The 27,755-nt window shown below is 50.8% G+C and overlaps 2 protein-coding genes across 3 annotated transcripts; one reads left to right on the forward strand and one right to left on the reverse strand.

The window, feature by feature from the left end:
• The first annotated feature begins 1,990 nt into the window (after window positions 1–1,990).
• WSB2 (WD repeat and SOCS box containing 2) lies at window positions 1,991–11,692 on the forward strand. Of its 2 annotated transcripts, XM_044449017.1 has the most exons (9): window positions 1,991–2,071; window positions 3,370–3,541; window positions 4,816–5,048; window positions 5,725–5,859; window positions 7,053–7,153; window positions 8,192–8,364; window positions 8,821–8,934; window positions 9,380–9,487; window positions 10,428–11,692. In XM_044449017.1, exons 1-9 carry the CDS (start codon window positions 2,008–2,010, stop codon window positions 10,588–10,590), a joined length of 1,263 nt encoding a protein of 420 aa, XP_044304952.1. In that variant the 5' UTR covers window positions 1,991–2,007; the 3' UTR covers window positions 10,591–11,692. The 2 variants fall into 2 exon arrangements, with proteins under 2 accessions (XP_044304952.1, XP_044304953.1); XM_044449018.1 differs by lacking the exon at window positions 5,725–5,859.
• A 1,170-nt stretch (window positions 11,693–12,862) lies between these two features.
• RFC5 (replication factor C subunit 5) lies at window positions 12,863–22,601 on the reverse strand. Its single transcript, XM_044449020.1, has 11 exons — window positions 22,534–22,601; window positions 20,202–20,266; window positions 19,619–19,755; window positions 18,815–18,894; window positions 17,534–17,607; window positions 16,276–16,435; window positions 15,992–16,073; window positions 15,223–15,352; window positions 14,583–14,660; window positions 14,004–14,058; window positions 12,863–13,640 (listed from the first exon to the last, which is right to left on the reverse strand). The coding sequence occupies exons 1-11, from the start codon at window positions 22,599–22,601 to the stop codon at window positions 13,544–13,546; spliced, it is 1,026 nt and encodes a 341-aa protein (XP_044304955.1). The 3' UTR covers window positions 12,863–13,543.
• Between the last annotated feature and the right edge of the window lie 5,154 nt (window positions 22,602–27,755).

Consider the following 27,755-nt stretch of genomic DNA (forward strand, 5'->3'; position numbering starts at 1 on the left):
ACTGGTACGGAGCGGCATTCAATTAAGGAGTGTCTGCCAAGTAGATAGCTCAACAAAGTAAGCCAGGATGCAAACTCAAATTGGGTATATACACAAGCCATACAGTTATGAGACGCGAAGAGCAGAAATTCTGGGAAACACTCATTGTAGATGATCATACTAACATTGTCCAGGATTTTTTGACACATGAGCTAATGTGGTTTGGTTCTGAGGATTAATCTTTCTGCCTGTGTGTGGTTTTCTCCATCAGCTCCTAAAAAGCAGGTGGGTTTGCAGAATCCTCTCTTCAGTATGTAAAGATGCATGGCAATCTATCATGGGGATGCTGCTAGAATTTCCTTGCTTCTGTCACCTGTGCTGTGAGTTACCCCAAGGAATTTGCTCGGGCATCTCTGCGTCTTTGGTAGCTGACAGAGAATAAGCAGGGTCTGACTCCTGGCTTGCATCAAGTGGTGGACAGACTCAGCGTGAAGTCTTAAATTTTTCAAGGCATGTCCACATTTCCTGGAGTGCCTGCAATGCAAGATCACAGAGCAGGGTAAGAAAGCCCTTCGCTGGCAAGGCTGGAATGTTAACTGTTGGTGAAATTCCTGAGGCCCGATCACTGGGGGAGTTAACGCAGAGGCTGGATATGCCCACAGCACCAGATTCCTGCACTGATCCCAGGCCTTGTTCCCCTCCCTGCAGCACATTCATTCAATCAGATAGGCCTTTTGGTCGGATCCTGTGCAGCTCTTTGTACATACTTAATCCGTAAAAAAAATGTTGTCATTAAGGTGGCACAAGGCTTGTGCTTTGTAACTGCAGTTAAGTGATGGATGCTTCTTGTGCTTAGGGTTCATTCCTAGACTGGCCATGGGAAGCCCAAAAGCTTATACTCGGCTTCATCCGAGGCTGCAGGGGCACCCTGCATAGGCCAGGGCAGCACTGTGGCCCACAGGGACCAGGGGGCCGGCATGGCATGGCAAGGCAATTCCAAACCACGGGTGTCTCCTGCTGTAGTTCTTCCGCAGTGGTTCTCTGCTGCATCTGGCAATACGCACACAGGCCCCCACGCCCTTCTTGGGAGCAAAACTGTTTCAGGAAGACAATCCGTGTCTTCACAGCAACAGCAGCCCTTGTCTATAGAATGACTGGTGCAGGCGGCTCCAAGGTCATTCTCATGCTCTTAAGTAAAGACCATCAAAACAATTCTTGCTTTTGGACACTTGGGAAAGGCCACTATGCTGTCCCTTGTACTGTAATCACCTCTTTCCCGTTCTTGTGGTAGGCTCCCTTTAAACTCAGCAGAATTTACTTTTGAGTAAACAGGCCAAGGATGACCTGCATCTTAGCAGGTGACAGCTAAGCAGCGCGGTCATCTTAGACCCTGATTTAAGCAGGGGAAAGCTCAAGATGCCCAGCGCCGTCCCTTTAGCTGTGAAGCTCATCGCTCCTCTTCCACCGCCCCAACCTCTGTCCTCCGCTTTACAACATCGCCATTGCGTTAGAAGAAGAAAATGTGGCCAGCCCCCCCCCACCCCGCTTTTTTCTAAAGCAAGCATACTCTGACCATGTGCAGTTCTGCATTTTAAAACCGAGGCGGTTCTGCTGCGCGAAACCTTTTCAGTCGTCACGAGGACGGGAACAGAACCGAGCAGCCTGCTGCTCTGGGGGGGTCGTGGCGGGGCGGGGCGGGGGCCCCCTGCGCTGCGGGGCCGCTGGGCTCCGGCTGCCTGGTCCAGCCCCGGCGGGCTCGCTGCAGCCGCGCGTCAGCGGCGCGGGAAGAAGTCCCCGCGTTTGGAAAAGGCCCGCGCGCCCGCTCGCAGCGCTGCGCCCCGGGCGCACCCAGGGCCGCCCCGCTGCTCCCGCGGCGCCGCCGCTCGTGCAGCCCGGCGCGGAATCAGGCCGCAGGTCCCTCCCCTCCGCGGACATCATGTGACTGCGAGGGAAGCGCGGGGAGGGGGCGAGACGGGAAGAGGAAACGCTCCGGTCGCCGGGCTTGCCGCAGCTTCCCATGCGAGCCGGATGGAGGTGCCGGCGGCGGATCCCCGCCGGTGGCGGTCGCTGCCGGAGAGCGAGACAGCGGAGGGTGAGCGGGCTCGGCGCCGGTCCTCCCACCCCCACTTTCTCCCTTCTTCCCCCGGCTCCCCGGCTTCCCCTCCGCGCGTAAAGGGAGCGGGGAGGGGGCGCTGCGGCTCCCTCTGCCCCCTCCCCTCCACAGGCGAAAATGGGGACCCGGCACCGGCGCCTGGCTTCCTTCCTCCCGGATTAGCCCCAGGTCTTCCTGCAGCGGGGCGGGAGGTGACTGTAGCTTTGCGCTTCAGTGGCAAGGGGCTGCCGGGAGGGGTGGGCAAGAATCACCTCTGAGCCCGGCTTTTCCCAACCTGGTGCCCTGCCGGGGCGTTGGATGCCAACTCCTAGCTTCCCCAGGTGGGAGAAGGCAGTTTCAAGGGCTAGGTGCGTTCCCTGTTGGCCCCTTTTGTATTAAGCCAACCCTGCTGAGTTTGGGGCTCTCCTGCTGAGGGGCGGGAGGAGTCGACTCCTGTTTGGGGACAGATTGGGACTCCTGTGCCAAGGACCAGTTCTGCCCCAAAGACAGCTCTAAGACCCTCCTGGTGCATCTTTGGTCGGAGAGAGAGAATCAAACAACAGCCCATAATATAACTGACGTCGTTACACTGGGGCAAAGTTCAAGATCCTCAGCGTTCAAAGCGCTGTGCCTTACCGTGCTTCTGTGCCTTGTATTTCTGGCGTGGCTTTCTTGGTGCCACACCTCTGCATTCCAGCGCTTGTTTTCCCCACCTTCTGTTTTAAGTATTGCTTAGCTGCATGTAGGCGAGCAATAAAATGACATGTGTGTGCACACAATCCTGTGTTCATGGAAGAAGATAGGACTCTAAAAGATCACAAAACCTCTCTTGGCTGCTGTTTGTTCTAGGATGGAAATGAGCAGTGACTGGAAAATAACTTGCTTTAAATTTTAACTGGGTATGTTAAAAATGATGAAAGTGCAGTGTTGGCTTATGATGGCCTGCAACCTTATGACATTGATGAGGACGGACATGACTCACAGTGATGTTTCTTCAGCTTTTTCTATGGACGATCCTCACTTCACCCCAGTGGCAGTTTTGCTTTTGCTGCTTTGAAAGGTCTGTTCAGTATGCCTCACCCCTCGTTCTCCCTGCTCTTTTTCTAACTCTCTGAGCACTCCTGCATCAGTCCCAGGGCATAAAAGGGCAGCCTCTTGCCCGTGCATGACGCCCACCTAAGCGACGGTGAGTTCTTACTCCTATGGGAGTCTCTGGGCAAATGTGCCATCGTGTGGTTGAATACTTGGTATTGATAAAAAGCTGGTATTGATACATTCTTGTGTGCCGTTTTCCCCAGGCGAACCCCTCCTCGTGGCTGAACTAAAGCCAGGACGGCCTCAGCAGTACGACTGGAAATCAAGCTGTGAGACGTGGAGTGTGGCTTTCTCCCCAGATGGTTCCTGGTTTGCCTGGTCTCAGGGCCACTGTATAGTAAAATTACTCCCCTGGCCATTGGAGGGGACTGAGCAGTGAGTATCCATGTTGGATCCAGAGGGCTTATTGTTCAGGGTCTAGGCCAATGCTGGAAGGCAGCCACGGGCTGGAGGAGGGCTAAAGCAAATTGAAGCTGAGCCCAGGCAGGGCCTTTTCACTGGTGGCTCCTCTTTGTTGGAACTTTCTCCCTAGAAAGAGAAATGTGGCCTCTTCTTTGATTTCTTTCAGATAGGCCCTGAAGACATTGTTTAAATGTTGGTCTGCTTACAGGTTAGGAATGGTTTAATGGTTGTTTGGGTTTATTTTTGGAGCCTTTTAAATTGTCCATAGAGTTGTTGGTCTTGCTGTTACGCCATTTTTAAAGCTAATGATCCAGCTGGGGACTCTTCCTGATTGCTTATGGCTCAAATCAGATGTCTTGGGGGAGCATTGTTTTATGGGAAATAGCCTTTTGATTGCACTCAGCTCTGACTGAGCTGGAAAGTGGCTGTCTTCAGCCGTTCCTGGCTCATGACTCGAATTTGGGTTTTGAGCTAACTCGTGGACAGACCTTCTCAACGAAGGCCAGGCTGCCTGTTCAGCACAGGTGCCTGGTGGAAGCCTTCTGGGGACCGACCTGGCCAGGGCTGGCTCCCAGTTTCGGAGGACTCTCATTCAAGGCATCCTGTATGGGCCTCTCTCTCAGGGCCTCGCCTCCTCCTCCTGGGTCAGGAGGAGAGGCAGGAGAATCCTCAGTTGCGAGGGTGAAAGGACAGACCACCCCAGGAGGCAGTTGTCAGCGGGCCCCTGCAAGAGGAGGCTCCTTGGCCAATGTCCAGCCATGCCTACCCCAGTGGAGACCGAAGGAGAAGTCATTGCATTTGAATGCTTTCTTGAGATGTTCCATGTATAGAAAACAAGGCAGGGAGCTGTACTAGAGCCCCAACGCTTGGCTTTTCACAACGCCTTCCTTCAGCTCTTTCTTCCCGCAGTGTGGCTTGGTCCCATTTTACAGGCAGGGAACTGAGGCTGAAAGAGAATTACTTGCCCAGAGCTTTGCAGCGAAGGCTGCGGTTTACCTTACTCATGGGTTCCTTGTGGCGTGTTGCATTGTCCATGGTGTAGATAGATATGGGAAGGAGGCAGTCCCATTTCTTTAGATAGGGGGTGCTAATAGGCTGGACATGCCCATCGTAGGCATGTCGTGAGTGGAGCCGGGGTCAGACTAGATAGCCCAGGAAGCCCTTTCTGACTTTCTGTGTTTCTAAATGAGCCACTTCTGACTCCCTTCCACTTTGGTAACATACCACCCCATCTCTGCTCCCCATAGGAGCTGCAAACCGCTGGAACGCAAGAGCCAGTGCACGAAAACAGAGCCCTGGGGCCGAGGCGGGGCCAAGGAGAAGACGCTGGAGTGTGGGCAGATTGTCTGGGGCCTGGCTTTCAGCTCCTTGCTCCCCTCTCACTCCAGGAAGCACATCCTGCGGGTGCCGAGCGTTTCCTGCTTGGTCCTTGCCACGGGGCTGAACGATGGTCATATTAAAGTCTGGGAGGTGCAGACAGGTAAGCTCCTCTTCTTCAGTGGAAAACTGGACTCATTCTGAAACTTCTCTGATAGCAGGGCATGCTCAGTAAAGCAGAACGCAGTTGCTACCAGAGTGGAGGAGAATGGAAATCACCCAGCAGGGAGATGGAGTGCATTGTTAAACAGGGGAGCTGGTTTATCTGTTTGTTTATTTAATTTCTATTCCACCCAACAGCCAAACTTCCCAAATGTGTGCAACAGCATGCTTACAATACAATATTCAACTGAAACATAGCAAATGTCACAAAAGTTAACAATATAAAGTTAAAAACCAAATAAAAACTAAGTTATATATTGAGGAGACCCAGTTAAGTCCTGTCTAACAAGTAGTAAGCCCTGGTAAGTAATTATGTGCCCTGAAGTCGAGGGAAGCACTGGAAAGATAGTACTGTTGGTGGCAGGCAGGCCAAAGCTGGTTGTCCGAAAGAGCTGCAAGCACCCAAGGCTGAGGTGCAGGATCTCCAGCCCATGTGCCACATCCACCACTCCCCCTCCCTTTTGGCCATGGCCATTCCCTTCTCCCTTTTCGGTGGCGTGGCGGATTCTGTGCCGTTCCCTCCCCGCTCGTTCTAAACGGTGGGGAGCCTCTCCGAGGCCAGCTTGGGAGGGGTCTTCCACGCGCGATGATGCCTTGCTGTCTGCCGCTGCTTGCAGGGTGTTTGCTGTTCAGCCTCGCGGGGCATCAGGATGTGGTGAGGGACCTGAGCTTCGCACCGGGCGAGAGCTGCGCGATCCTCGTCTCCGCCTCCCGTGACAAAACCCTGCGTGTCTGGGACCTGGGTCAAAACGGTAGGAGCGGGTAATATGAGACCTGTCTGAGGCTGGGCAAGAGGCATCCTTTCCCAGCCCAACTGGGGTCAGCTGGGAGCCCGAACAGCCTCTCGGCTTGTGTTGGCAGCCTCTGCGGCAACCCTGTGAGGAAGGCTGCCGTGCCTTTCCTCCTCTTCCCTTCAAGCGGGACGGGAGCAGATCTGGGAAATGAAGTGGGAAGATTTTGTTTTATTTTGTTTGTTTATTTGGAGCATTCTTATCCCATCCGATACAAAAGTCTCAGGACGGCTGAATCCTTTACGGCAGGGGATGGGACAGAAGTAGATCTCCAGAGGTTTGGAGTTTAAATTCCCAGCATTCCTGGCAACTGGCTGTGCTGGAAGGGGATTCTGGGAGGGGAAGTGCAAAACATTTGCAGGCTTACCTTCTGCCTTACGGTGCGTCACCAGAGATTTGGTGTGTTGGTGATGGTTACGAGGATGGCTAACTGCAATGGGCTGGCTGGTCTTGGTGGAACTCTTGCCGTGGCCACAAATTAGCAGAGCGGCTTCCTTCACAGCCACCATCTTTCTCCCTCAGCATCTCTATCTGCAGTATGCTGTGCTATTGTAAGTAACCCAGAGCTGGCACAACCAATTCTCTTGTGATCATTTATAAATGTATTATTTTACAGTATTTTTATCCTGTTTCTCAGCCCAAAGTCTCCTGGAGCAACTTACATATAATCAGTAAAATGAGATAGCTGGTGCCTGCAGAAAAACACATGGCACACAAGGAAGGGGTGAGGAGGAGGGAAGAGGAAAAAAACAAACTTCTCACAGATAGGGAAGTAGCCCTGTTCTCTCCGCCCTCCCCATCTGTCTCAGCACAACCTGCTGGAATGTCTGTTTGGAGAAGATCCTTCATGGGTGGTCTTCAGATGGGCTGGTGGGATGGGCCTGCTCTCCCCACTCATTTCCATCCCTCCTTTTCAGCCTCATGTGTCTTTTGTGGATCAATCTGAACCAGTGATGGAGAACCTGTGGCTCTGTAACTCCCATCATCTCTGATCACTGGCCATGCTTTCTGGAGGGCAGCCAATCAATGGAACCTGACAATGTTTAGCATTGTTTAGAGCAGGTCTTGGTGTGCCGGTGTGATTTCCACAAGATTCAGGGCAAAACCCTCGGCCCATCATGCACCCTCACCCTCTTCTGGTCGACTTTTCCCAGGGAAGGAGCTGAAGGTGTTGTCTGGACACGTGCAGTGGGTCTACTGTTGTTGCATCTCTCCCGACGGACACATGTTGTGCTCTGCTGCAGGAGAGAAATCGGTGAGTCTGGCCTCGTGCAGAGCAGGGCACGGTGTGTGGTCCGAAGGCACAGACGGTGTCCACCCTGTTGAAGCTAAGCATGGCTGGGGCTGGCCTGAGCTTGGAGGGGAGACCACTTGGGAACCGCATGTGGCCACCTTGAGTTCCACAGCGGGAGAAAGGTGGCATATAAATATTAGTAATAAAAATAATAGATAAATAAAACCCACGCACACTCATTGCAGCAGCAGCCGCTGCAAAGCGATACTTGAGGGCTGTGCCCTATGTGGATGGTTTTCTTGTTGTGCAAGGTACTTTTCCAGCTCAGAATTTAGTGGGATGAAACTTGTGGTTCGGATTAGATTCCGGAAGCAGGTGGCCAGCCTTCTTCCGAGAAAAGCTATAAATTCTTTTTAAAAAGGATTGGCTTGCAGTCCCTCAAAAGAGCTGTGAAATTGTGTGAAGTTGCAGTAAGGGGTTCTCTGTGGAAATCAGTAGGGAAATTTAAAGAAGCAACAGCTCCCCCAAACATGGAAGAGGAGACAACCCACAACACACTGCTGGAGACCCTCTTTCCTCAAGGCTCGCCTGGTTTGCCCCCACTCAGGCATGGTTGGGGCTGCAGCCTCCTGACCAGGGGACTAGTGAGCGGTGGTGTGGTATAGTGGTTACAGTGATGGACTGGGAGCTCCAGGTTCTAGTCCCCACACAGTCATGACACTCCCTGGGTGACTTTTGGCCCCACCTACCTCACAGGGTGGTTGTGAGGATAAAATGGAGAGAGAAATCTTACAAATCACCTTCTAAGGAAATAAAGATGGAACATAAATGTTGTAATACTTTGTTTTTAAAGGCCGCAGCGGCACGTTTACTTCTGGGAGAATTCATTCCAAATGTGAGCTGCGCGCAGCACAGAATGGCTCCTGCGCTGGAATTCCCCTCCTCACCCGGAATGTAACCGGAGTGAAGCTGACTGGAGGCTGGAGCCCCAGAACCGTTCGGAAGGAAACTCCTTGCCTTCCACTCCTGTGCTTACCGTCTCCCCTGTCCTGCTCCTAGGCCCTGCTCTGGAGCATGAGCTCGTATCGGCTGCTCCGACGACTGGAAGGGCACCAGGGCTGTGTCGTGTCCTGCGAGTTCTCTCCCGACTCGGCGCTTCTTGCCACTGCCTCCTACGACCAGTTCGTGATCCTCTGGGACCCCTGCACGGGGGAGCAGCTGAGATCCCTCTGGTAAGCAGCTGGCTGTGCCCAGCAGGCTTGGGGACACGATGTGCATCCAGTCGTGTTGATGAAGCTGCGGTTTCAGACATGGTGGGCAGGACACTGCTGTCCAGAATCGGGGAATGTTGTGCTGGGCTTGAAGAGCAGGCCCGGCAGGTGAGGGGAATCCGCTTCAGCCAACGAGCCAAATTCTGTTTCAGGGAAGCTGTTCCAGGTGTGGAGTGGCTCTCCTGCCAGGAAAGGGCGAATCATTTGGGGGTTTGGGGGCTTAAGGGAGAGGAAAAGAGGAGGAGGAGGAGGAGATGGGGGACAGAAGATAAAGCAAGTCCTGGGCCATGGTTAGCTTAGCTTGGTGTCTTGGGGGAACTGGGGTGGATATATTCATGGGCGGAGGGCTTGTTGTGCAAGGTCCCAGAAGAGCTAGGAGGAACAGGCTGAGCACTTCGTTTCCTCCTTCCTTTCCAGCCATGTCCCACTGCAGTCCGTTCTGGACCACGGCAGCGACTTCCACGCCAGCTCGCTGAGATCTGTCTGCTTCTCCCCTGAAGGCCTCTATCTCGCTACTGTGGCAGACGACCGGTGAGCTCTCCTGAGACGGAGCAAGATGCTCGCGCCTGCCTTGCCCGTGAGCCTTTTCCGAATGGAAGGAGAGCGGGGCAGGAGGGGGCTGCCCACGCTTCGCTCAGGCCATGGCTATGGCTGAACTTAGTGTCCGTGGAATGAGGAAAGGAGGGGACGGCCGGTGTTAAAGCAGGGACGGCCAGCTACGTAGCCCCTTACGTGTGGGACCCTATCCAGGGAGTGAGGGATCTTTTCCTATGAAGGCTGCTGGCCCAGGCGAAAAATGAGCACAGTTCAGCCCACGATAAGCAGAGTTTTCCATCTCAGTGTGTGTGCATGGGCAGTGGAAAAGGTTCTCCAGAAGGTCGTGTGGGGGAGCCAGATGCGACGTGGAGTTCGCTTACGGGATTCACCCCAGATGAGGTGGTTCTCCACATAAGAGACCAGCCCTTTTCTGCTTTAGGCTCCTGCGGATCTGGGCCTTGGAGCTCGGAAAGCCTGTTGCCTTTGCCCCTGTGAAGAACGGCCTCTGCTGTACCTATTTCCCACACGGGGGAATCATTGCGACGGGGTAAGTTCTGGGAAGCCACATCGCCACTGCCTTTTGTTCTCCTTAGGGGAGCGGTGTGCATGAGGATTGCAAAAACCCTCAAAGAACCCTGCAATGGCTGCTGGGCACTTTCGTGCAAAAGAAGTGAAGCATCTAGTCCTGATGCTTAAGAGAGCAGAGTGTGGCTCCAGCCGCTGCACTTTCCTGCCCCACCCCCTGATATGCCCCCACTAGCCCCTCCCCCACGAGGCCCAGTTGTGATCAGCAGGTGACGGCTGGCAGTTTCCCATGCCAGCTGTGAGCGGAAAGGTGGGGACTTGCCCTAAGCTTGGCCCTCCCCTTCTTGCCCGTAGGCTCCGAAACACCAGGCAGACTCTTTGCAATTAGACTGTCGTTGGCACTTCACAACTACCAGACAAAGTCACTTAAAAACCCCTCTAGTGAGTTGGAAGTCTAGCCTCTGCCCATGTCAAGAGTGTCAAACTGGGCACTTCTCCCCAGATCCTTCCCTTTCAGTAATGCCATGGGCTTCACCCTCCCGCTGGTAAAGGGCCAGCCGGCGAGACCTACACACGCTCGTCTCCCAGTGCCTCCTTGAGGAGTCAGGGACCCGCAAGGCCACAGCTGTCCCTCCTCCCCTTCTTGAAGCCCTCCTGCCTCTTCCAGAACATTCCTGCTTTCCGGTCGGCCTGGGAACCTGTGGGCAGGGTGCTTCAAAGGCCTCTGCCTCTCCCTGGGCTTCCAAACTTCCCACTGCCACCCCTTCAGAGCCCTCCCCTTCAGACCTCCAGCCAGGGTGGCTCTGGGATGACCAGCGAGAGCAGCAGTTGGCTTGGCCCCATACCCCAAGTGCCAGCTCCAGGGGTGCAGGTCATGGGCAGCAAGGCTAGGCCAGCCCTCTTTGGACGTGTGCTTAGCGGGTCCTTGCACTGCCTCCTCGGTTTCTTCCCTCATCTTGCAGGACAAGGGACGGCCACATCCAGTTCTGGACGGCTCCTCAGGCGCTCTCCTCTCTGAAACACCTGTGCCGTAAAGTCCTCCGTGGCCGCTTCTCGACTCACCAGGTCTTGGCGTTGCCCATTCCAAAGAAGATGAAGGAGTTCCTCACCTATAGGACTTTGTGACCCCGGCGAGGGCAGCGGCTCGACCGCATCTGCCTTTTTTATTCCTTCACTGCGGAGAGACCGTCACCTCCCCAAGGCTCATGCCATGCTTTGGTGCGCTGCAGCGCAGAGGGCCAGAGTCGGATGGTTTTCAGCCTGGGGCTGTGTGGCAGAGTTAACTTTCTGCTGGGAACAGTACCGCAAAAACTAGCAGCTGTGGAAGATGCATCCCATCCCGGGAGGCACAGAAGAATCGCTGCTTGGAGGTGCTATCATTTGGCCTGTGAATGGCTGCTGAGTGTTACTTTGCGGCTTCTCCTGGACTTGGATCACTTCCTTAAATGGAAACTGAAAATCTTTCGGGCTTGGAGGTGCTCTGCTGGTAGACGTCTAACCATATGCCCTTCATGCAGGGCCCAGCAGCTGGTCCCAGGATGCCCTGGGCATGGATAAGTGATACATTCATTTCAATGTTCGCTGTCATTTCAGGAGTGATTCTTCCTCCAAGGGACCAAATAGAACTGGAGACCTAATTTCTGTTTGAGCAGCAGAGGTATGCCAGAACTACTCCTCCTCCATTGGCTTTGATAACCTTCTTTTGAAGAAGTTGGAAGCATTAAAACAGAGGGAGGTCACCATGGTGCACAGAAGTTTCATCGGCAGCACCATCCTGGGCCTTGGGCAGACAGGTAATTTTCTCCTGTCTGTGCCAGGGCAGGCAAGTCGTGACCCTCCCGGTGTTTTGACTTCTCTGATCCAGCCCAGCTCACACGAGGGTTGGTGGACAGTGGGAGCTGGAGGCCAACAGGTTGCCCAGCCCTAGTCTATGCTAACACGAAAGACACTTTGGAGAACCTGACGGGAGAGGCCTGGATTTTCTGGTAACTCTGGTGAAGGTGTCACCTGGGGGTTTAGGGCTGAAAGACCATCAGTGAGATGCACCACCAGCAGCAGGACTCACTAGGTGTGGTACAACCCTTTTGATGGGCCACGCAGCCACATTCTTGTTCTATCCTTGCATAAATGCCACTTTAAACACACTTCTGAAATTGTATCTGGTGCAAGTTAACTTAAGAAGGTGCTAATGAATGTACTATGTTGAGAATAAACACCTATTGCTGATTTTTCTGAATAACAGATGTCAAACCTCTCTCAGCTCAAGGGTCAACTTCCATTCCAGAGAAGCGGGTGGGGTGGGGTGGGGTGGGGTGGGGTGGGGTGGGGTGTGGGGACACGTTTGCTTCAGTCCAGTAGCATGTGAGAGCAATCACAGTGATGGAGCCCCAAAATGCCAGCACATTTTAACATGAGCAGTACTTAAGCCTCAAGAGACACCCTTCAGCTTTTTCAAATGGCAAAGGAAGATGCACAGATGCCGGGAAACAACCAACAACCAAGATGGGAGAAAACGGTAGAGCCAAACAAAGGGTAGAGCCAAACAAAGGTTCCCAAACCTGGGAAATCCCACTGGGCCAAATGGAACCAGGCCTGTGGTTCTACTTCCCTGGATTGTAAAACAGAGGCTTTCGAGGTGAATGGGAGAAAGCCCCATTAAATCTTTAATGGATGCATTATGGCCTCTTCAGACAAAGTGGAATTAAGAAATGCTTAAGCTTGGCTTCCTGTGCATTCCTTCCCTTTTCCTCCCTACCCCCAACTTGGGGGCATGTGGGGTGGGGTGAAACCAACTGAAGGATCTGTGCTTTGCAGAGTCTCGTAAGAAGCAGCATCTCTGGAGATGCCGAGCCTGCTTTTTTTGTGATGAAATAGTAAATTACCTTTGAAAAATGGTTCAAGTGGTACAAGAGCAGTGGTCACATAAGGACAAGGGAGGTCATTACAGAGCATTTCTGTTCCGTAGCATTTTGCCCAGTCATCGAAACAGCACTTGATGGACAAGAAATACCGTTCAGCTGAAGGAACCTTAAAACCACAAGTTATAAGCTTTAATTTTACACTTTCGACATGGGTGCGATCAACTGGGGAAGGCAAACTGTGCCACTGGTGTGAGGAACTGTGACCCAAACTCTGCAGAAGGCTGGGCTTTTATGCTGTTTGTATTTATGCATTACCTTCACACTTGATTTGACCCTAGAGCCAGGGAGAAAAACCAAGGGAACTTGCCTGTGGCCCTTGATGTAGACTAAGGAACAGACTCCACGTGTTTTCACCGTTCCAGCCCCTTCCCTGCTTAATTCCATCATGAAAGGTTTAGACTTGGGAGGAGCTGCCACAGCGCACTAGCATTTTAAATCCCATTTCCTCTGCAGTGTGGAGACAGGAGACTTCAGGCTGGTGCTAAAACAGCGAGTTTTATTACTACATATACATGCTGTTACTATTCTGAAAGGAATGCAAAGCAGCTGTGAGAGCTTCCCGTTCTGATGTCCTGCCGCTGGGTTGGACTACGGCTCCCACGGCTGTGTTTTTGGGAAGAAGCGAGTGATATAGCCCATCACACCTGGGCAGCACCAGGGCACGGAATGCTGGCTCCGGGCCATCCTCAGCCTTGCACACTCCAGCTGTGCTGGACTGCAAATGCTGCCAGATGTTGGTGCTCCCCCTTCTGGCTAAGATCTCAAAGCCGAGGGGTGCAGAAGGACTGCTCTGGGTTCAACACAGCACTCTGGAACCTTTTGATCAGGTGCTACAGAGAGAGTCTGAAAAAAATCCACCACGTTGCTGCTAAGAATCCGATTCCGTTTTGGAACAGCCTTTTCCCACCAGCAGCAGAGGCACAGAGAAGGGCTTCTTGTAGTCCTGGAAGGTCAAGTCCACCTGGGACGGGTGAGTGGTGGGGAGGCAGGACAGACCTTGGCACTGGGCAAGGAGCGAAATGTCTGCTTGGTAACCCCGAGTCTCGCTTGAGCCTCAGAGAGCTGTGTCTGGGGGAGCCTTCAAGCACAACCGAGGCACAGCCAGGCCCAAGCTCAGCCCGTCTGAGTCGCTGCCAGTCATCCTGCCACGCGCGTGGCTAAGCCTCAGCGGCAATCAGATCTCGGGTGACCTGGAAGGCTGCGACCAGAGCCCCCAGCTGGATCTTCTCGCTTGTGCCTGCAGCAAGACGGTGCCTGAAAGGAAAAGGAACGGGATTGGTCTCCTGATCAACTGGGCTTTTAACCTCAGCAAAGGATCCTAGTTGGTGGGAGAGTCCATAGGGATAAGGCTGAGTAACAGCCCTCCTACCATGAGGATGCTGCAGGATCACACTGTACACCCAACCCCTCTTCGGACAGCCTGGAGCACTTTCCCTCCCTCGGCCCGGCTTCACCCACCCACCCTCCCACGTCCTGCAGCTACTTAATCTGCACGTGGAAGAAGGAAGAACGGAGGCACCAAATCCGGGAAAAGTGCCCAAGAAATCAGCGGCAGTGACTCTCGGCCTGCCAGAAGGGAGGCCTTGGGGAAGGAGACCTGCCTCTTGGGATACTCACTCGACCTCGGCCATCTTGATCAGCAAGTGGGTGCGAATCGATGCGGGAAAGTCCACTGTAAAGCAGGAGAGAGCATTTCTCACTTGGCACCCTTTCCTAGGGAACCCTCTCTCTCACACCCGCCTCTCTCTGGAGCAGAGAAGAGTGTGCAGAGGTCAAGATATTCTTGTTCCACAAATGTTGAACCTTTTTCAGCCCAGGGGCCAAATTCACTCTGGGAGAAGTTTTTTGAGGGGAGGGTTCCTTCCGGTCTGTGTGTGTTAGGTAAAAAGGGCATGGCAAGCCACTCCAAATACCAGTTGACGTTACGGATCTTGGGAGGGCATTTCACTGTTCAGAAACTGGGAAGAGGGGAACTGTCAGGACTCCCCGGACAAGTGGCAGTCAGGGAAAGAGAGCACCCTCAATGAGGAACTCCAAGGGCCAGATTCAACGCTCGATGCCTTACAAAGATGTCCTAAGATCCGTAGCAGATGTAAATCAATAAAGCGCCATCCCCCTCGGTAAGCCAGCTTTCTCCCTCCTCGGCTTCGACACGAAACCTGAGAATCCACACCTTAAACCCCAAAGCCCTTTTACCTCGATGGACGAACAAGTGGATTTCTGTCAGGATGTCGTGCAGAGCTAAACCCTTCAGTGTTTTCAGTTCCATGATATCTGAGCACCATGTCAAGGTGAGGCATGTTGCACTGGGTTGCTTCTGACTGAGCGCCTTTCTCCGCTTGCGTTGCTCGAGTGCCCATGGTAACCCCATGCTGCCTTCAAAGAGAAGGCCTTTTCTGCAAGCTAAAAAGCCAAGCCTAGCCTATCTGGGGAAGGAGGACTGAGACATCAGATGTCCACCAGAAATTCCAGAATCAAAGGGACCCGGAAAACAGATTCCCCCATGCATGGACCGGCTTTCTTCCTGGATGTAGTTCTTGCCTGGCAGCGAAAGCACTGGAACAGTCTGCAATTCACAAGTAAGGCTTACAGAGATGCGATCTTGGAAGGGGAGGGGGAATAAGAGGCCAGTGCAAGGTACCAAATCTTGTGGGGCCTTATCCAACAAAGTGGCAAAGGCAAGGAAGAGCTGAAGGCCCTTTGTCCCAGCCTGGCCAGGGGAGAAGGCCTAGCTGCAGCCCTGAGGAACAGGCAGCAAGCAAAGCAACTTGCAAGGCACAATTCTCTGCCCCCGGCCACCATTTCCAAGATCCTAGAGCAGGGCCCAGAAGGATACTGCGGTAGGCGGTGGTGAAGTCTTGATTCAGCATCCAGTCGAGGATGTTGGCGACGTCAGACTTGAGGGGCTGCCCGGTGCAGGTGTAGACTGTCTCTTCGGTAACCTTTCCGAAAGCCATGTACGTGCTCTGGCGGGGAAAGAGCAGGAAAGGGGGGGGGGGGGCTGCTCACTTGGAAGCACCCAGTTCCCAACACCAGCAGCCAAAGCTGTATTTAGAACTGCCCATCCGGACCTGGTACCCTCCAAATGTTACGGACAGCAACTCTCAGCATTCCTGTGCAGTGGCCATGCGAACAGCGACGGACGGGAGTGGAAGCCCAAAACGTCCGAGTGGCACCACATCAAGGCTGGTCTAGACCAAGGCAAGTGGCTCAGCGGCTAGATAAGAACATTCACCTTCCCTCTCACCCCGTCCAGTGACCTCCAGCCACCATCCCGTGCAACCCATCAGCTCCTGGTGACCCTCTCCGGCATACTGAGACAGGGCAGGTGTCTTAAAAAAGAAAGAAGCGATTCACAGATCCAGGTATATAATAATAAAGTAGGCCTTTCAGATTTGGCACCAATAGGTCTCTGAATTTCCCTAGGCTCCCCAGAAGCACTGCTGAAAAAGAGGACATACGGGGTCAGAGGAGGTTTGTTTTGATCCAGGAGAGCTCTTCTTACATCTCTCTGTTCTCCGATAGCTCAGAAGAGCAGAAACTTCACTCTAGTTGTTTGCCCTCTTTAGCATCAGCCACAGGCAGAAAAATGAAGCTGTGCTTACCTGCAAGATGTTCAGAGACCTGCGCATGTCACCGTTAGAAAGCGCCACCAGTGCTTTCATTCCATCGTCACTCACGTCCACCCTGAAGGAAAGAAGGGGGACTGAGCAGACAGCGGAGAATGCAGCGTGCGCCTGCCGGGGAGTCATCCTGGGTCGCTCCAAGATGTTCTGGACCTTAGGGGGGATTTATTTACATCTGAAAGGCCACAGGTCGGGGAAGCAGCAGCTGCATAGCGAGGAGCACAGCCAAAGGTAAGGGTCATCCAACCGTGTTTTCTACTCACTTCTCCTCCTCAATGACATGCTGCAGGCGGGGAACCATCAGCTCAGGGGTCAGGGGGCCAAAGCGGAATCTGGTGCAGCGGGACTGCAAGGCTGGGATGATCTTGGAAAGATAGTTGCAGATCAGGCAAAACCGGGTGTTCTCTGTGAATTTCTCTATCACTGGGAAGGCGACACACAGAATTGGAGGAGAGAGTTGATCCGACTTGAGGAGGATCTCGGGGCACAACAGTTACCGAATGTAATTAATCCTGGAGATTTTAGCCACATACAAGAGAAAACCGAGCCAGGATTTAACCTAGGGTTACCCAAAGCCCAACCCTGCCCTCTGAGCTGTGGAACTCACTGCCCAGGGAGTTCCTTTGGCCCCACCGTATAGATTTTGGATGGCAGGGAAAGCTCTCTTTATTTCAACTGGAATAGAGACACTAAGTGGACAATAAACAAATGCCAGTTTCCATGACGTCCAAGGAGCAAGAACCACCCTTTGAAGCAGGGATGCGCAGCTTCGGGTCCCCAACAAGCCCATGGGGGGGCCCAGAGGCCAATCTCTGCCTGCAATTGTTTAGTGGCTTCCTGGCTTTTGCAGAGTCTCCCCCGGCTCCCACAAGGCTGACATCCCTGACTACTGGCAGGAAGCGTTCCAAGTGAAAATATGCTGGTGATTATTTTTAAATATTACAGAACATCCATTATTGGAAGTATTAAAATAAATTTAGAAAAGGACAGACCAGCAACCATCTGACATGCTGCTACCTGAACACAGAAATTTTGCAATCATTGTTTTAAGAAGGAAGGGCTGAACTTTCATACTAAAAAGGTGATTTCTGGGGAATAAAACTTTGCTTTCTTTTTCCTAAAGAGGTCAAGAAAAAAATTCTCCTGTATCCATTCGCAAAGATCAGCTGGGCAGCCTCACAAAAACTGGCTCACTTGCTAAATTCTAACCCTAACATCCAAAATTAATATCAGACAAGGAAGTTCTACAGGTTGGATTCCGAGGAGGAAATATTGCTGTTTGCTTGTGGCCAGGGAGGTGAAGGGGAGAAGCGGGAGAGACTGCCTGCAATTTCAGCAATTGAGGTCTTCGTTGACATCTCATGTTAGCAAGAAGAAGTCAGTGACCGAGAAAGAGGTCAGATTTGCAGAACACACAGCAGCGGTTCTGTTCTGCAGCAAGGCAGAAGCAGCCTGGCCAACTGCTGCCCGTACGCACTGCTGCATCTTTGCTCTGTGCTCCCTGGCACAAGGAAAACTCACCACGCCGGAGGGCATTCTGGGCATCCTGTGTCATGGCATCGGCTTCATCCAGAATCACCAGCTTGAAGCCCTTCCTAACAGGAAAGAGACACAGATGGGGGAGTGAAAGGCTTGGGAACTGATGGGGAGTTTAGACAGAACCCCCACCTGTCCAGCTGAAAGAAGCAGAGTCAACCCTGGCAGGGAGATCTCTTCCTCGCAAGTGCCCCAGCCTCTGGCAGCCCAACCAGCCTCTGCAGCAGGCAACCAAGATGCTTTTCCTGGGCTGCAGTCCAAAGGGGGCAGTGGGCACATGCAGGATGATGGGGCAGGAGGGAACGTTCAAAAAGCACAGCACAGGAATATTAAAGGATTGCCCTGGCTGTATCTTCCAGAAGTAGTGTGCAGCAGAATCGGAGAACAAAGGTAGTTGTGTCTAAGACGTTAGAAGGCAAGGTGAGGGTTTACGCTTGACCAGCAGAGCAGGGGCTCTTTTTGCAAGCGTTGTCTGTGCTAGGCTATGCCACAGTGTTTATCATCATTATCATCTTATTTCTTCCTTCTGCTCCATTCCTACACTGCCCCATAGTCAAAGCAGTCTGGGCACCTTGCTACCTTTCTGTGCACCTGACCTTTCTTTTGCTGCTGCATTAAAGCCGGAGGCAGCAGTAACAAATACAGAACCGTTTCAACTGCTAGTTTGCCTTCCTGAGCAGAGGCCACGCTCCCTTGACAGTCCCAGCCTGGGCAGGCTTCAGGCTTGAGTACATTCTGATAATGTACTCAGAATTAAAGAATTTGCAGCACAGGAATTTGTTTTGAATACCAGAACTGAACAGAGCTCACTGTCCTTCCAGGCAAAGAACTGTTCCTCCTGCTAGCCTTTTCTTCAGCAGGATAATTTAGAGCTGTTGAGGGGGAAGGTCATTCTATTGCTGGTACCAGCACAGAGCTGGGAGTCTGAAATCCTTGCCCATCTAAGGCAAAGCATCCTACTGATAGACCCCTGATCTCCCTTCCGCCTGTCCTCATGCTTTCTCCGCTGAGATGGATGGTGAAAGCACCAGCTTGCCCAAAGTACATCCACGCTGCAGACACGGGCTCTCCCTGAATGAGTGTTATCTTTCCCAGCGACCCACTTGGCATCGTCCGACTCGGACCGGGTGCTTTTCAACCACCTGCTGAGCCTCGGAACCCTATTCATGTTGTGCCTTGCTGACTTTTCACAATGTGGCACAAGTAAGGTATTCTCCCCACTGCCTTTCATGGGAAGGGACCCACGGGGGCTCCCCAAACACTTACTTAAAGATGGTCCTCGTGCTGGCAAAGTTCAGGACAGGCCCTCTGACAATGTCAATGCCTCGGTCGTCAGACGCATTCAGCTGAAGAGAGGGGCAAACGGTATTAAGAAATGGCAGTCCAGATACGGGCTCAAAAGGAATTCAGTATAGGGAAAATGTTATATACAATTTATGGTTTAAATATATTTTAATATGCCCACTTTTTAATGTGCCTGCTTTATAATTGATGTGCTTTCTGTATCACGATCATATATGTGTTACAAATGACCAATGAATGGCCTACAAGTTTTGAACTAATTTGAACCTTAAGGCTTAAGCAAGGAAAACTATCCAATTGCATTTAAGGTAGGAAGCACTGGGTTTTTTGATGCACAAATCAGATCTGAATGTATATTGAAATACTTTGTAAATTGCAAGAAAGTAGATATGACTTTTTCAGAATGGGTATCTTTTTGTGAATTTATGGATTTTACTGGGGATTTAAAATTTGGTTTTAAGACACTGTTAATATTCCATGTTTCTGTCTTCTAGTTCTTTGTTACAATGATGCGATTTATACAGAATATACATGGACACACATATACACAAAAGATTCTTTTGCAAATGTTGAATAGATCTGCTTAAATGTGCCTGGACAGATGTCTTCAGAGTGGAAACAGAGAACTGGCATCTCTCCAGATGCTGCAGACTGCAATTTCCAACATCCCCGGACATGCTGACTGGGGCTGCTAGAAGATGGAATCCAGCACTTGGAAGGCCACCTCTCACCCGTAGCCTAGAGAAGAAAAAGATTGCACTCAATTACCTCTAGAACCATGGAACCAAATTCTTTGTCTTTGTACAGCTGCTTAGCACAAGCCAAAATGGTAGAAGTCTTGCCAGTTCCAGGAGGCCCATAGAGGAGGAGGTGAGGTAAGCGATCTTCACTGATGAATTTCTGAACTAGGAAGAGAAGCAACAGAATGTTCACTTCATATTCCGCTTTCCTGTGACCACCTTTGCCTACAACCTCTGCAGCTTGGCAAATAACCCATGAGCAACGCACAGTTCTGCATGCATAGATAACAACATATGATTTAAAACAGGAGCTAAGATTAAGGTTAGTTGTAAGATTCATATTTGACAAACCACATTTAATCAAAAGCAAGCATTTCGGAACACCTCACAGCTGTGGCAGAGGAAAGCAGAGAGGGAGGGCAGGCAGGGAAAATGTGTAAAACCAGGGCTCTCACGGGCCTAGTATTGTCCCACTCATCCATAGTTTATCATGACATCCCAATACAGCACTGCTTTTGTGTTCCCTCCCCAAACCGTGTTGACAAATGATGATTTCTCAAAGGCTTCAAAATGGTCAAGCAAAGATAGCACCAAAAACAGTCAATACTTACTTGTACTCAGGATATCTTGATGAGAAATCAGATCACTTAGTGTCTGAGGTCGGTATTTTTCTACCCTGCCAATAAAAGATAATATTCAGAGAGTCACACAATCATTCAATCCAGCTATTAGGCTCATTTCTGCACATGTTTTAATTTATACGTGACAGATGGAACAGACAATGGTATCTCAAAGGTAATGAGAACAGCACTGCCATATTGCACTGGAAATATTCCAAATTCCTTTCAGTTTTTGAGAAGATGAGAACAGGCCTCTCCCTGCCATCCCCAGGCACTAGGCATCGCCACAACCAGGTGCTCTGGGTTTCCCAGCCCTCACTCATGCCATGTTCTCTGGCGTAAACTCAAAAGCAGCACTCTGCAAAGGAGCTGGGAAGGCGCATGGTCCTGCATGGAGCACTTGCTTGGCAAGTTCAGCTCCTGGCACCTGCAGTGAAGAGGATCTCATCTGGCACAGTTGGGAAGGCTCCCTACCCAGGTCACTGAAGCACAGGTGGATCTTTTTCTTGTCCACCTCCAGTGAGTTAGGTGAGCAACAAGTAGAGGCAAGCCAGCATTCCTTGGCACCCCGTTTCCGGCTCAGAAAGAGCTACATGAATTTCTTCTGTGGTCAAGTTCAGCACAGCCCTCGGTTACAGTGGCCAAGGATGCTGCTTCGCCACACCTTTCCTCTGCAGTCTGGGGCTGAGGGCTCTCTCCGTCCAAAGTGTGCTTTGAGCAAAACCCAGACATAGTAATGCAACCCTTCTAGAAAATGCTGAACTGGAAAATAGGTGAATGCAAATTAACAGAAAATGTCTGATGTCCTAGAGCAGAGGTGGGCAACCTCTTTCAGCCAGAGGGACAAATCTGCTTTTGGAGAAGGTTTGGAGGGCTGAGTATTCATTATTTTTAACTGCATTAACAGGTTGCTTTTAAACACATTGTTAACCACTTTCAATACCTGCCTCAGGTATGAAGGTGAGATGACTAATAATGAATGGCCAGGAAGGTATGTAGTTGGTGTGAGCTTAAGTGGACTCTGGGGGGATGGTGGAGGACAGGAAGGCCTGGAGGAATGTTGTCCATGGGGTCGTGATGGGGTGATGGGTCGGACATGACTTCACGACTAACAAAAGGAAGGTATGTAGGCTGGAAAGAGAGCCTGACCTTGGAGGAAGACTGTCATACTGGTTTGACTGTGGTTGGCAGTAGGTTTTGGCCTCAGTTCAAGAGATCAAGGTTCCAATCCCCCACTTGCCCACAAAGCTGTTGACCAAACGGTCCATGTCCTGGGGTGTACATGCCCAAAATATACAACAGAGGAAGGTTTGTTTTTACAGGATTTATTATCAAGAATAACCAGCTACCAACGAATCATTTCGGATGAGGCACCTGAGCTGTCCTCTGTTGGCCTTTTTATACTTTGATCATTAAAGGGTTACATGCAACAGTGAACACTTTCTAATAGGTTACAGAAGTAAAAAGTTACATGACCTTTCTAGCCTGCATTCCAGGGAGCAAGAAGATTGTTCCACGGAGGAGAGGAGAGGAGAGGAGAGGGTGGCGTGAATTGCCCTTTGTTTGGGCTACTATCTGTTGTCAGCTTGGTGTCTCTGGAACGGTGCCTGGTTAGTGTCAGCTACATTTCAAGGATGCACACATGGTGATGTCTAAAGAAAAGGATTCTCTTTCTGGTCCAGCTATATGTTGATATTTGCATGATTGCATCTGTGAGGCTGCACTTACTGATTCGTGCATCAAAGCTCACTGGATGAGTTTGGGCCAGTCACTGACTCACCCACCTTGCAGGTTTATTGAGAGAATCAAACCGAAAGCAGGATTATGTGGCATAATGCTTAGAATATCGTGCAAGAGCATGGGAGATCTGGGTTCTCATCCTAGCCACAAAGCACACCCAGTGGTTTAGAGTCATTTGCTGACTGTCAGCTTGATGCACCTCATAGGGGCGTTGTGAGGCTCAAAGGGAGGAGGCAGAGCAGGACTGGAGACGCCTCCTTGGTTTCCTTGCAAAGAGGAAAACGGCGGGCGATCCCTGACATCCGGTGATCCCTGCATCAGTAATTGCCATTAATAAAGACGACAGGGCCAGCGAGCGAACGCAGGTGAGTTGAGAGCATAGCTGCACTCTGCACGTGCCTCGGCGCCACTGGCACAGTGCGTGCCCGGAGCAAGCCTCGTGGAGAAAGCATGCCGGGGCCCAACATGGAAGCCCGAGCTCCAGAAGCGGGACGAACGAACGAGCGGAGCTACCCGTGCGCGCCCGCCCCGTATCCTAGCAACGGCGCCCCCTCCCCTCCTTCCCCTCCTTCTCCTCCCTTACCAAGGTAAGTTCTTACTCCTCCCGGCCACCGTCCGCTCCTCGGCAGCCGTTCCCGCCGCGCGCTCCATAATGACCGCTTTGAAACCCCGCGCAGGCGCGTTCCCTCCCTCCCGCCTCCCGCGGCACCTCCTTTTTCCATGGCCGCCCCTCGCGCCTCTCGCGAGGCCTCGAGCGCGACGTCCGTGCCCCCTCCCCGCCGCCTGCTCCGTGGCCCCGCCCCCTCCCGAGGGCTCTCCGCCCTCGTGCTGCGTTGCTAGGGGCTCCGCGGCAGCCTCCGGTTGCCAAGGGGCGAGGCGCGCTTGCTGCAACCTTGCGGGGAAAGCAGGTGCCTCCCTGCAAGGGCGCGCTCGCCTGCGATTCACGGCACAGGCGATTCCCCTCCTCTCCCTCCGTGTCTTCCTCTAAAACGCGCATAATGGTCTCCCCAGCCATGACGGGAAGAGATAATCAAATGCAGATTTTGCCGTGTGTGTTTGCTTATCCAGATCACGCGAAGCCGAGGATGACTTCACACGTGGCCGCTTCTCTATTTGGTGAAACCGAAGGCACAATCCTATGCAGGAGTAAGAGACAAAAGCCCTCCAACTCCCAGCATGCCCCAGGTTGGGGCATGCTGGGAGTTGGAGGGCTTTTGTCTCTCAAGCTGCATTGGATGGTACCAGAAAAGATATAGCATGTGCACATATATGCACACTGGTTTGTAATACAATGCTTGAAGGCTATTTTTTATTATATTTATTATTAAAGGTGCCATCCCATGCTGGTTTGGAAAAAAGCCTTGTTACTCCCAGCCTGCCCCAGCCACCCCACACATATACTCCCAGTGATTTTTAATACAGTCTGAGGAGGCTATTATATTATTGCTCATAATGATAATGTAACGTGCTCTACGTGGGGCTGCCCTTGAAGACGGTCCAGATACTTCAATTGGTTCAGAACAGACGTTGTTCAGTCAGGTTGTTAACAGGGACTGGCAGGTATGTACACATAAAACTGGTCCTTTACCACCTACACTGGCTTCCAGTTGAAGCCTGGGCCCAATTTAAGATGCTGGTGATGACCTATAAAGCCCTAAATGGCTTAGGACCTGGTTACCTGAAGGAGTATCTCCTTCTATATGTGCCTGCCCACCCCTTAAGATCTGGGGTGGAGGTCCATCTTCGGGAGCCCTCCATGAAGGAGACCAGGAGGGCGGCTACCCGGAGAAGAGCCTTCTCTGTGGTGGCACCCCAGTTCTGGAACATGCTCCCCAGAGAGGTTCAGCTGGCATTGTCACTTTATTCTTTTCTGCACCAGGCCAAAACCTTTCTCCAATTTTTGAGGTATGATTGTCATTTTAATATGGGTTTTATCACTGGAGACTAATTGGGATGCTGCATTTTATTTTATTTTGTTTGGTCCTGCTTTGCTGTCAAACCATCCTGAGACTTCAGTGGTGGATAGTATTAAAAAGTCTTAAATAAAATAATAAATACGAAATGCCTATGCAGCTTTAGATAGCTAAAAACTCTATAGCTCCCAGCATGCCTCAGGTAGCCAAGCCACAGAAAGCCTGCCTGCCTGGGGCATACTGGGAGTTGTGGGGTGTTTTTTCTGTCGAAACCTGCATTGGATGGCATCAAAAAAGATAACGCGTGTACACATATACTCACAGGGCTTCTTAATGTGATGCCAAATCTTTGACTTCTCTACTAGGCTTATCAATACATGGGAAACGAAGGAAAAACAGGGGTTTCCTCATGTGCTCCTAGGAGGTTTGAACTGCCAAAATTCTGCAGGGAGAACTGATAGGGTGGAGTGAAGCCAGTGCTTGATACACGGAGGTGGAGGGAAGGAGGCAGGAGGTTGTACTAAGAGCCAGAATCTGGTTTCCTGGACTAACCTCGTGTTAGCCAAATCATACCCTTACTCAAAGTATTTGGAAAAAATTAATTATGGGCAGGGGAAGCTAGCGACTTCTCTCTCAGTGGGGCTGCTTATCCAATGCCACTTTTATTCTGAACTTTCTAGAAGCTCTCCGTGGAACTCCATAGTGACACACCTCCTTGGGACAAGAGGTTCAGCACCATGGAGAGTTCCTATAAAGAGTTCAGCACCCTGGAGAGTTCCCGGAAACAGTTCAGCACCACGGAGAGTACCTATCTTCTGAGCCGCCCAAAGAGCCGCAGGGCTATGGAGCTGCATACAAATACAATCGATCGATCGATCAATCAATCTCAGAATGAAAGCTGCAATGGATCAGGGGCCCCACTGAGACAGGATTCAACAGCCTGCCTTGATTATGGGGACCATGTGTTCCCCTCCTTCCGCAGTGAACAAAACGGGACAGAGAAGTTCTTGGAGGCCACATTCCAAAGCCAAAGAGTGTGGAGCCAATTATTCCAGGGTAAATAATGCTCAGCTTTAGTGAGGGATTTCAGCCTCCTAGAAAAGCTAAGCAGGCCTGTCATGGATAGGGCATTTTGGGGGCTTTCATACATAAGGTCACCAAAAGTCAGACGACTTGATGGCAAATAACAACACAGATGCCTCTGCCATGGCACAGTAATTAACCTACATTGTGCAATTGAGAAGCAAGCCAAATATGTCTTCTGCCTATTCAAGCCACAAGAAATGGAGTGAAGGCTCCATTGTAGCTTTAAAAGGAGAATAAATATCATCTGGGTTTATAAATGAAGAAACCAAACACTTTTTTTTAAAGCAGTCCTAGTGGTGTGGACTGGTTTTAATTACTGGTTGTTAAACCATTTAATGTAATTTTACAATGTTTTTCCTGTTGTTGTATTTTATATTGTCTTTCATTGTCTTTATTGTATTGTTGTTTGCTGCCCTGAGAACTTTGACTATTGGGCAACATAGAAACTATTAATTAAACAAAGAACAGCATGAATAAGAATAGCATACTGCAAACACGGGCTTACAGGAGGTTTTTTCCCCTCTCTCCTTTGGACAGAAAGGAGTGCAGCACCCCTGCTTTAAGACAGCAGCCCTTCTAGGTACACCCACTAGAGAGATTCATAGGATGCCAGTATTTTCAGTGGGACTTACTTCCAAGAAAAATGAACAAGGATGACAGTGATGACATCAAGAGCCAGTGTGGTGACTGGGGACTTGGGAGATTCAGGTTCTGCTCCCAAGCCAACCATGAGGCTCACCGGTGAATTTGAGCCAGTCCCTGCCTCTCAGCCTAACCCACCTCACAGGGTTGTTGTGAGGAACAAATGGAATGGCGGAGAATTATGTAGGCTACCTCAGGTTCCTTGCAGAAGGGAAAAAGGCTGGAAATACATTCAATGAATAGTAGTAGTAGTAGTCCGGCGATTCTGCTCAAGAGAATGAGCAAGTAAGCCCCAGAATTAAGCAGGGTTATCTTATGGCATTTATTGGCATCATCATCTACTGTGTGTGTTTGTATAGTGGAGGAGTATGGGAAGTTAGACCATTACATCCGAAGTCTGAAATTCCCTAACTTCATAGGGTTGCTATATCTATATCTATATATATAACAAAAGGGCCACTTACATTTTGCCAAAAAAAGTGGGGAGAGGACATATTCAAAAGGATAACAAAAAGGAGATATAGATTTGTATAAGCTTTGCAAATATAATTTATAATCCATCTCACCTTAGTGGGAAAGATTCTGGCTAGGTGATCTGTGTGCCAGGTGTTCGTTACTGCAGAGGAATGACTTCAAATCCCCCCTTTCCCATATCTCACAGTGCTTTATTTTCAAACCGGTTGTGGCCTGCACAGCCCTTCCAAGAAAGCCTGCCTACAGAGCAAGGGTACTTTTAAAATATAGGACTGGCCCCCACAAAGTAGAACACACAACCTTCTCATGCGGCCTACTTAACAGAGGACAGTCCCCTGTTGAAGAACAGTCCTCAGTTTAAAGGGCTGTCCAGCCCTAGTCTGGTTTGAATTGATGGAAGGAGAGAGAGCCAAGGAGTCTTTTCCAGTGTGGGGAGATGCACTGTATTTCTGTCTAGCCATTTCTAAATTTGCAACACAGATACAATTTAGCATACGCAAATCTGCATCCAGGTTTTTTGGTGATGCATCCCCTCCCCCTTTCTTTTTTCTTTTGTGATACAACAGTAGCTTCCTTTACCTGGCTCACTGCGACCACACTATTCATTTCACTGTGAATCCACATGTTACTGCCTGCCCTTCCAGGTTCCCAGCTGACTGGGAAAAATAGCCTGTTTTGTTCTTTCCCTTTTAACAGAGGTTTGATCTGCACGAACCAGCGGGTGAAGCTTTTCCTGTCAGAGAGCTCAATGTTTTCACCTTCTAATCGCTGCAGATCAAACTGCTGGTGAGCAGAATAGACACCAAGGGCTGGTTCAAATATGGCCAAGTCTGTTCCCACCATCCTGACTTGAACCACTGCCTGCTAACTGAATAATGTGCAACAAAACCTGGCTGCCCGAAAGCCACACTTTTTAAAAAGAAAAATTCAAATCTTTCTGCTTCAGAGCATTGATCCATTGCCTTTTAAAGACAAGAGACATCTCATAACATTTGGAAGAGAAGGTGGAGTGCTGAAGAACAGAAAAGGGATGCTAAAAGCAATGAAGCCAGTTAAAATCAAAATTAAAACATAAGAGATATATGTCACCATTACAGCCACTAACTAGAACAACAGAAAATAAATAGCGAATTTCAAGACTGTCCTTGGAAGTATTCAGAGAAAAGAAATGTCTTTGGCACTGAAATGAAGACAAAGTTGCACCAGGCAAATTTTTGGGGGGAACCTGTTGAAGGGCAGCTACCGAGAAGGGCCTTCTATTTACCGCTCCCTTTACCTTCTTAAGGGACTTCCTGCCCATAACAGAATGGGTGGGTAGGCATATATGGAAACAGATTAGGTAGCCAGGTCCTAAGCCAGGTCGTGCATTCTCCATCAACCTCTCCCAATCTCACGTCTAGAATTTATATTTGGGTGGTGCCAATATGACTAGTATCAGAGACGCACTCACCAAACAACAAACAAACCCACAGATGAGATTTGCTGATGCTAATTTATATATTCTCCCAAATGTGTGGACATTTAAAGGACCCTGTCTCCTAGGGACACCCCTATTTGTAAAAAAGGGTGACTGGGTAGGGGAGAGGAAGACATATTAGTTCAGAAGCAAAACTGAGGCAGACAGAGCCAGGGGGCAGCAGGAGGGGAAGGTAATCCAGGGGGGTCAGATGGAACATGATCCCCAGGAGCC

This window comes from Varanus komodoensis, unplaced genomic scaffold (genome assembly GCF_004798865.1).
Source record: "Varanus komodoensis strain SLA01 unplaced genomic scaffold, ASM479886v1 scaffold56, whole genome shotgun sequence".
NCBI classification, from domain to species: Eukaryota; Metazoa; Chordata; class Lepidosauria; order Squamata; family Varanidae; genus Varanus; species Varanus komodoensis.

Coding starts and splice junctions, on each gene's coding strand:
- WSB2 (XM_044449017.1), top strand. CDS start 2,008: ATGGAGGTGCCGGCGGCGGATCCCCGCCGGTGGCGGTCGCTGCCGGAG. Junction 2,072..3,369: donor GGAGAGCGAGACAGCGGAGG/GTGAGCGGGCTC, acceptor CGTTTTCCCCAG/GCGAACCCCTCCTCGTGGCT. Junction 5,860..7,052: donor CTGGGACCTGGGTCAAAACG/GTAGGAGCGGGT, acceptor GACTTTTCCCAG/GGAAGGAGCTGAAGGTGTTG.
- RFC5 (XM_044449020.1), bottom strand. CDS start 22,601: ATGGAGCGCGCGGCGGGAACGGCTGCCGAGGAGCGGACGGTGGCCGGG. Junction 20,267..22,533: donor AGGAGTAAGAACTTACCTTG/GTAAGGGAGGAG, acceptor TTTTATTGGCAG/GGTAGAAAAATACCGACCTC. Junction 19,756..20,201: donor TCAAGATATCCTGAGTACAA/GTAAGTATTGAC, acceptor TTCTCTTCCTAG/TTCAGAAATTCATCAGTGAA.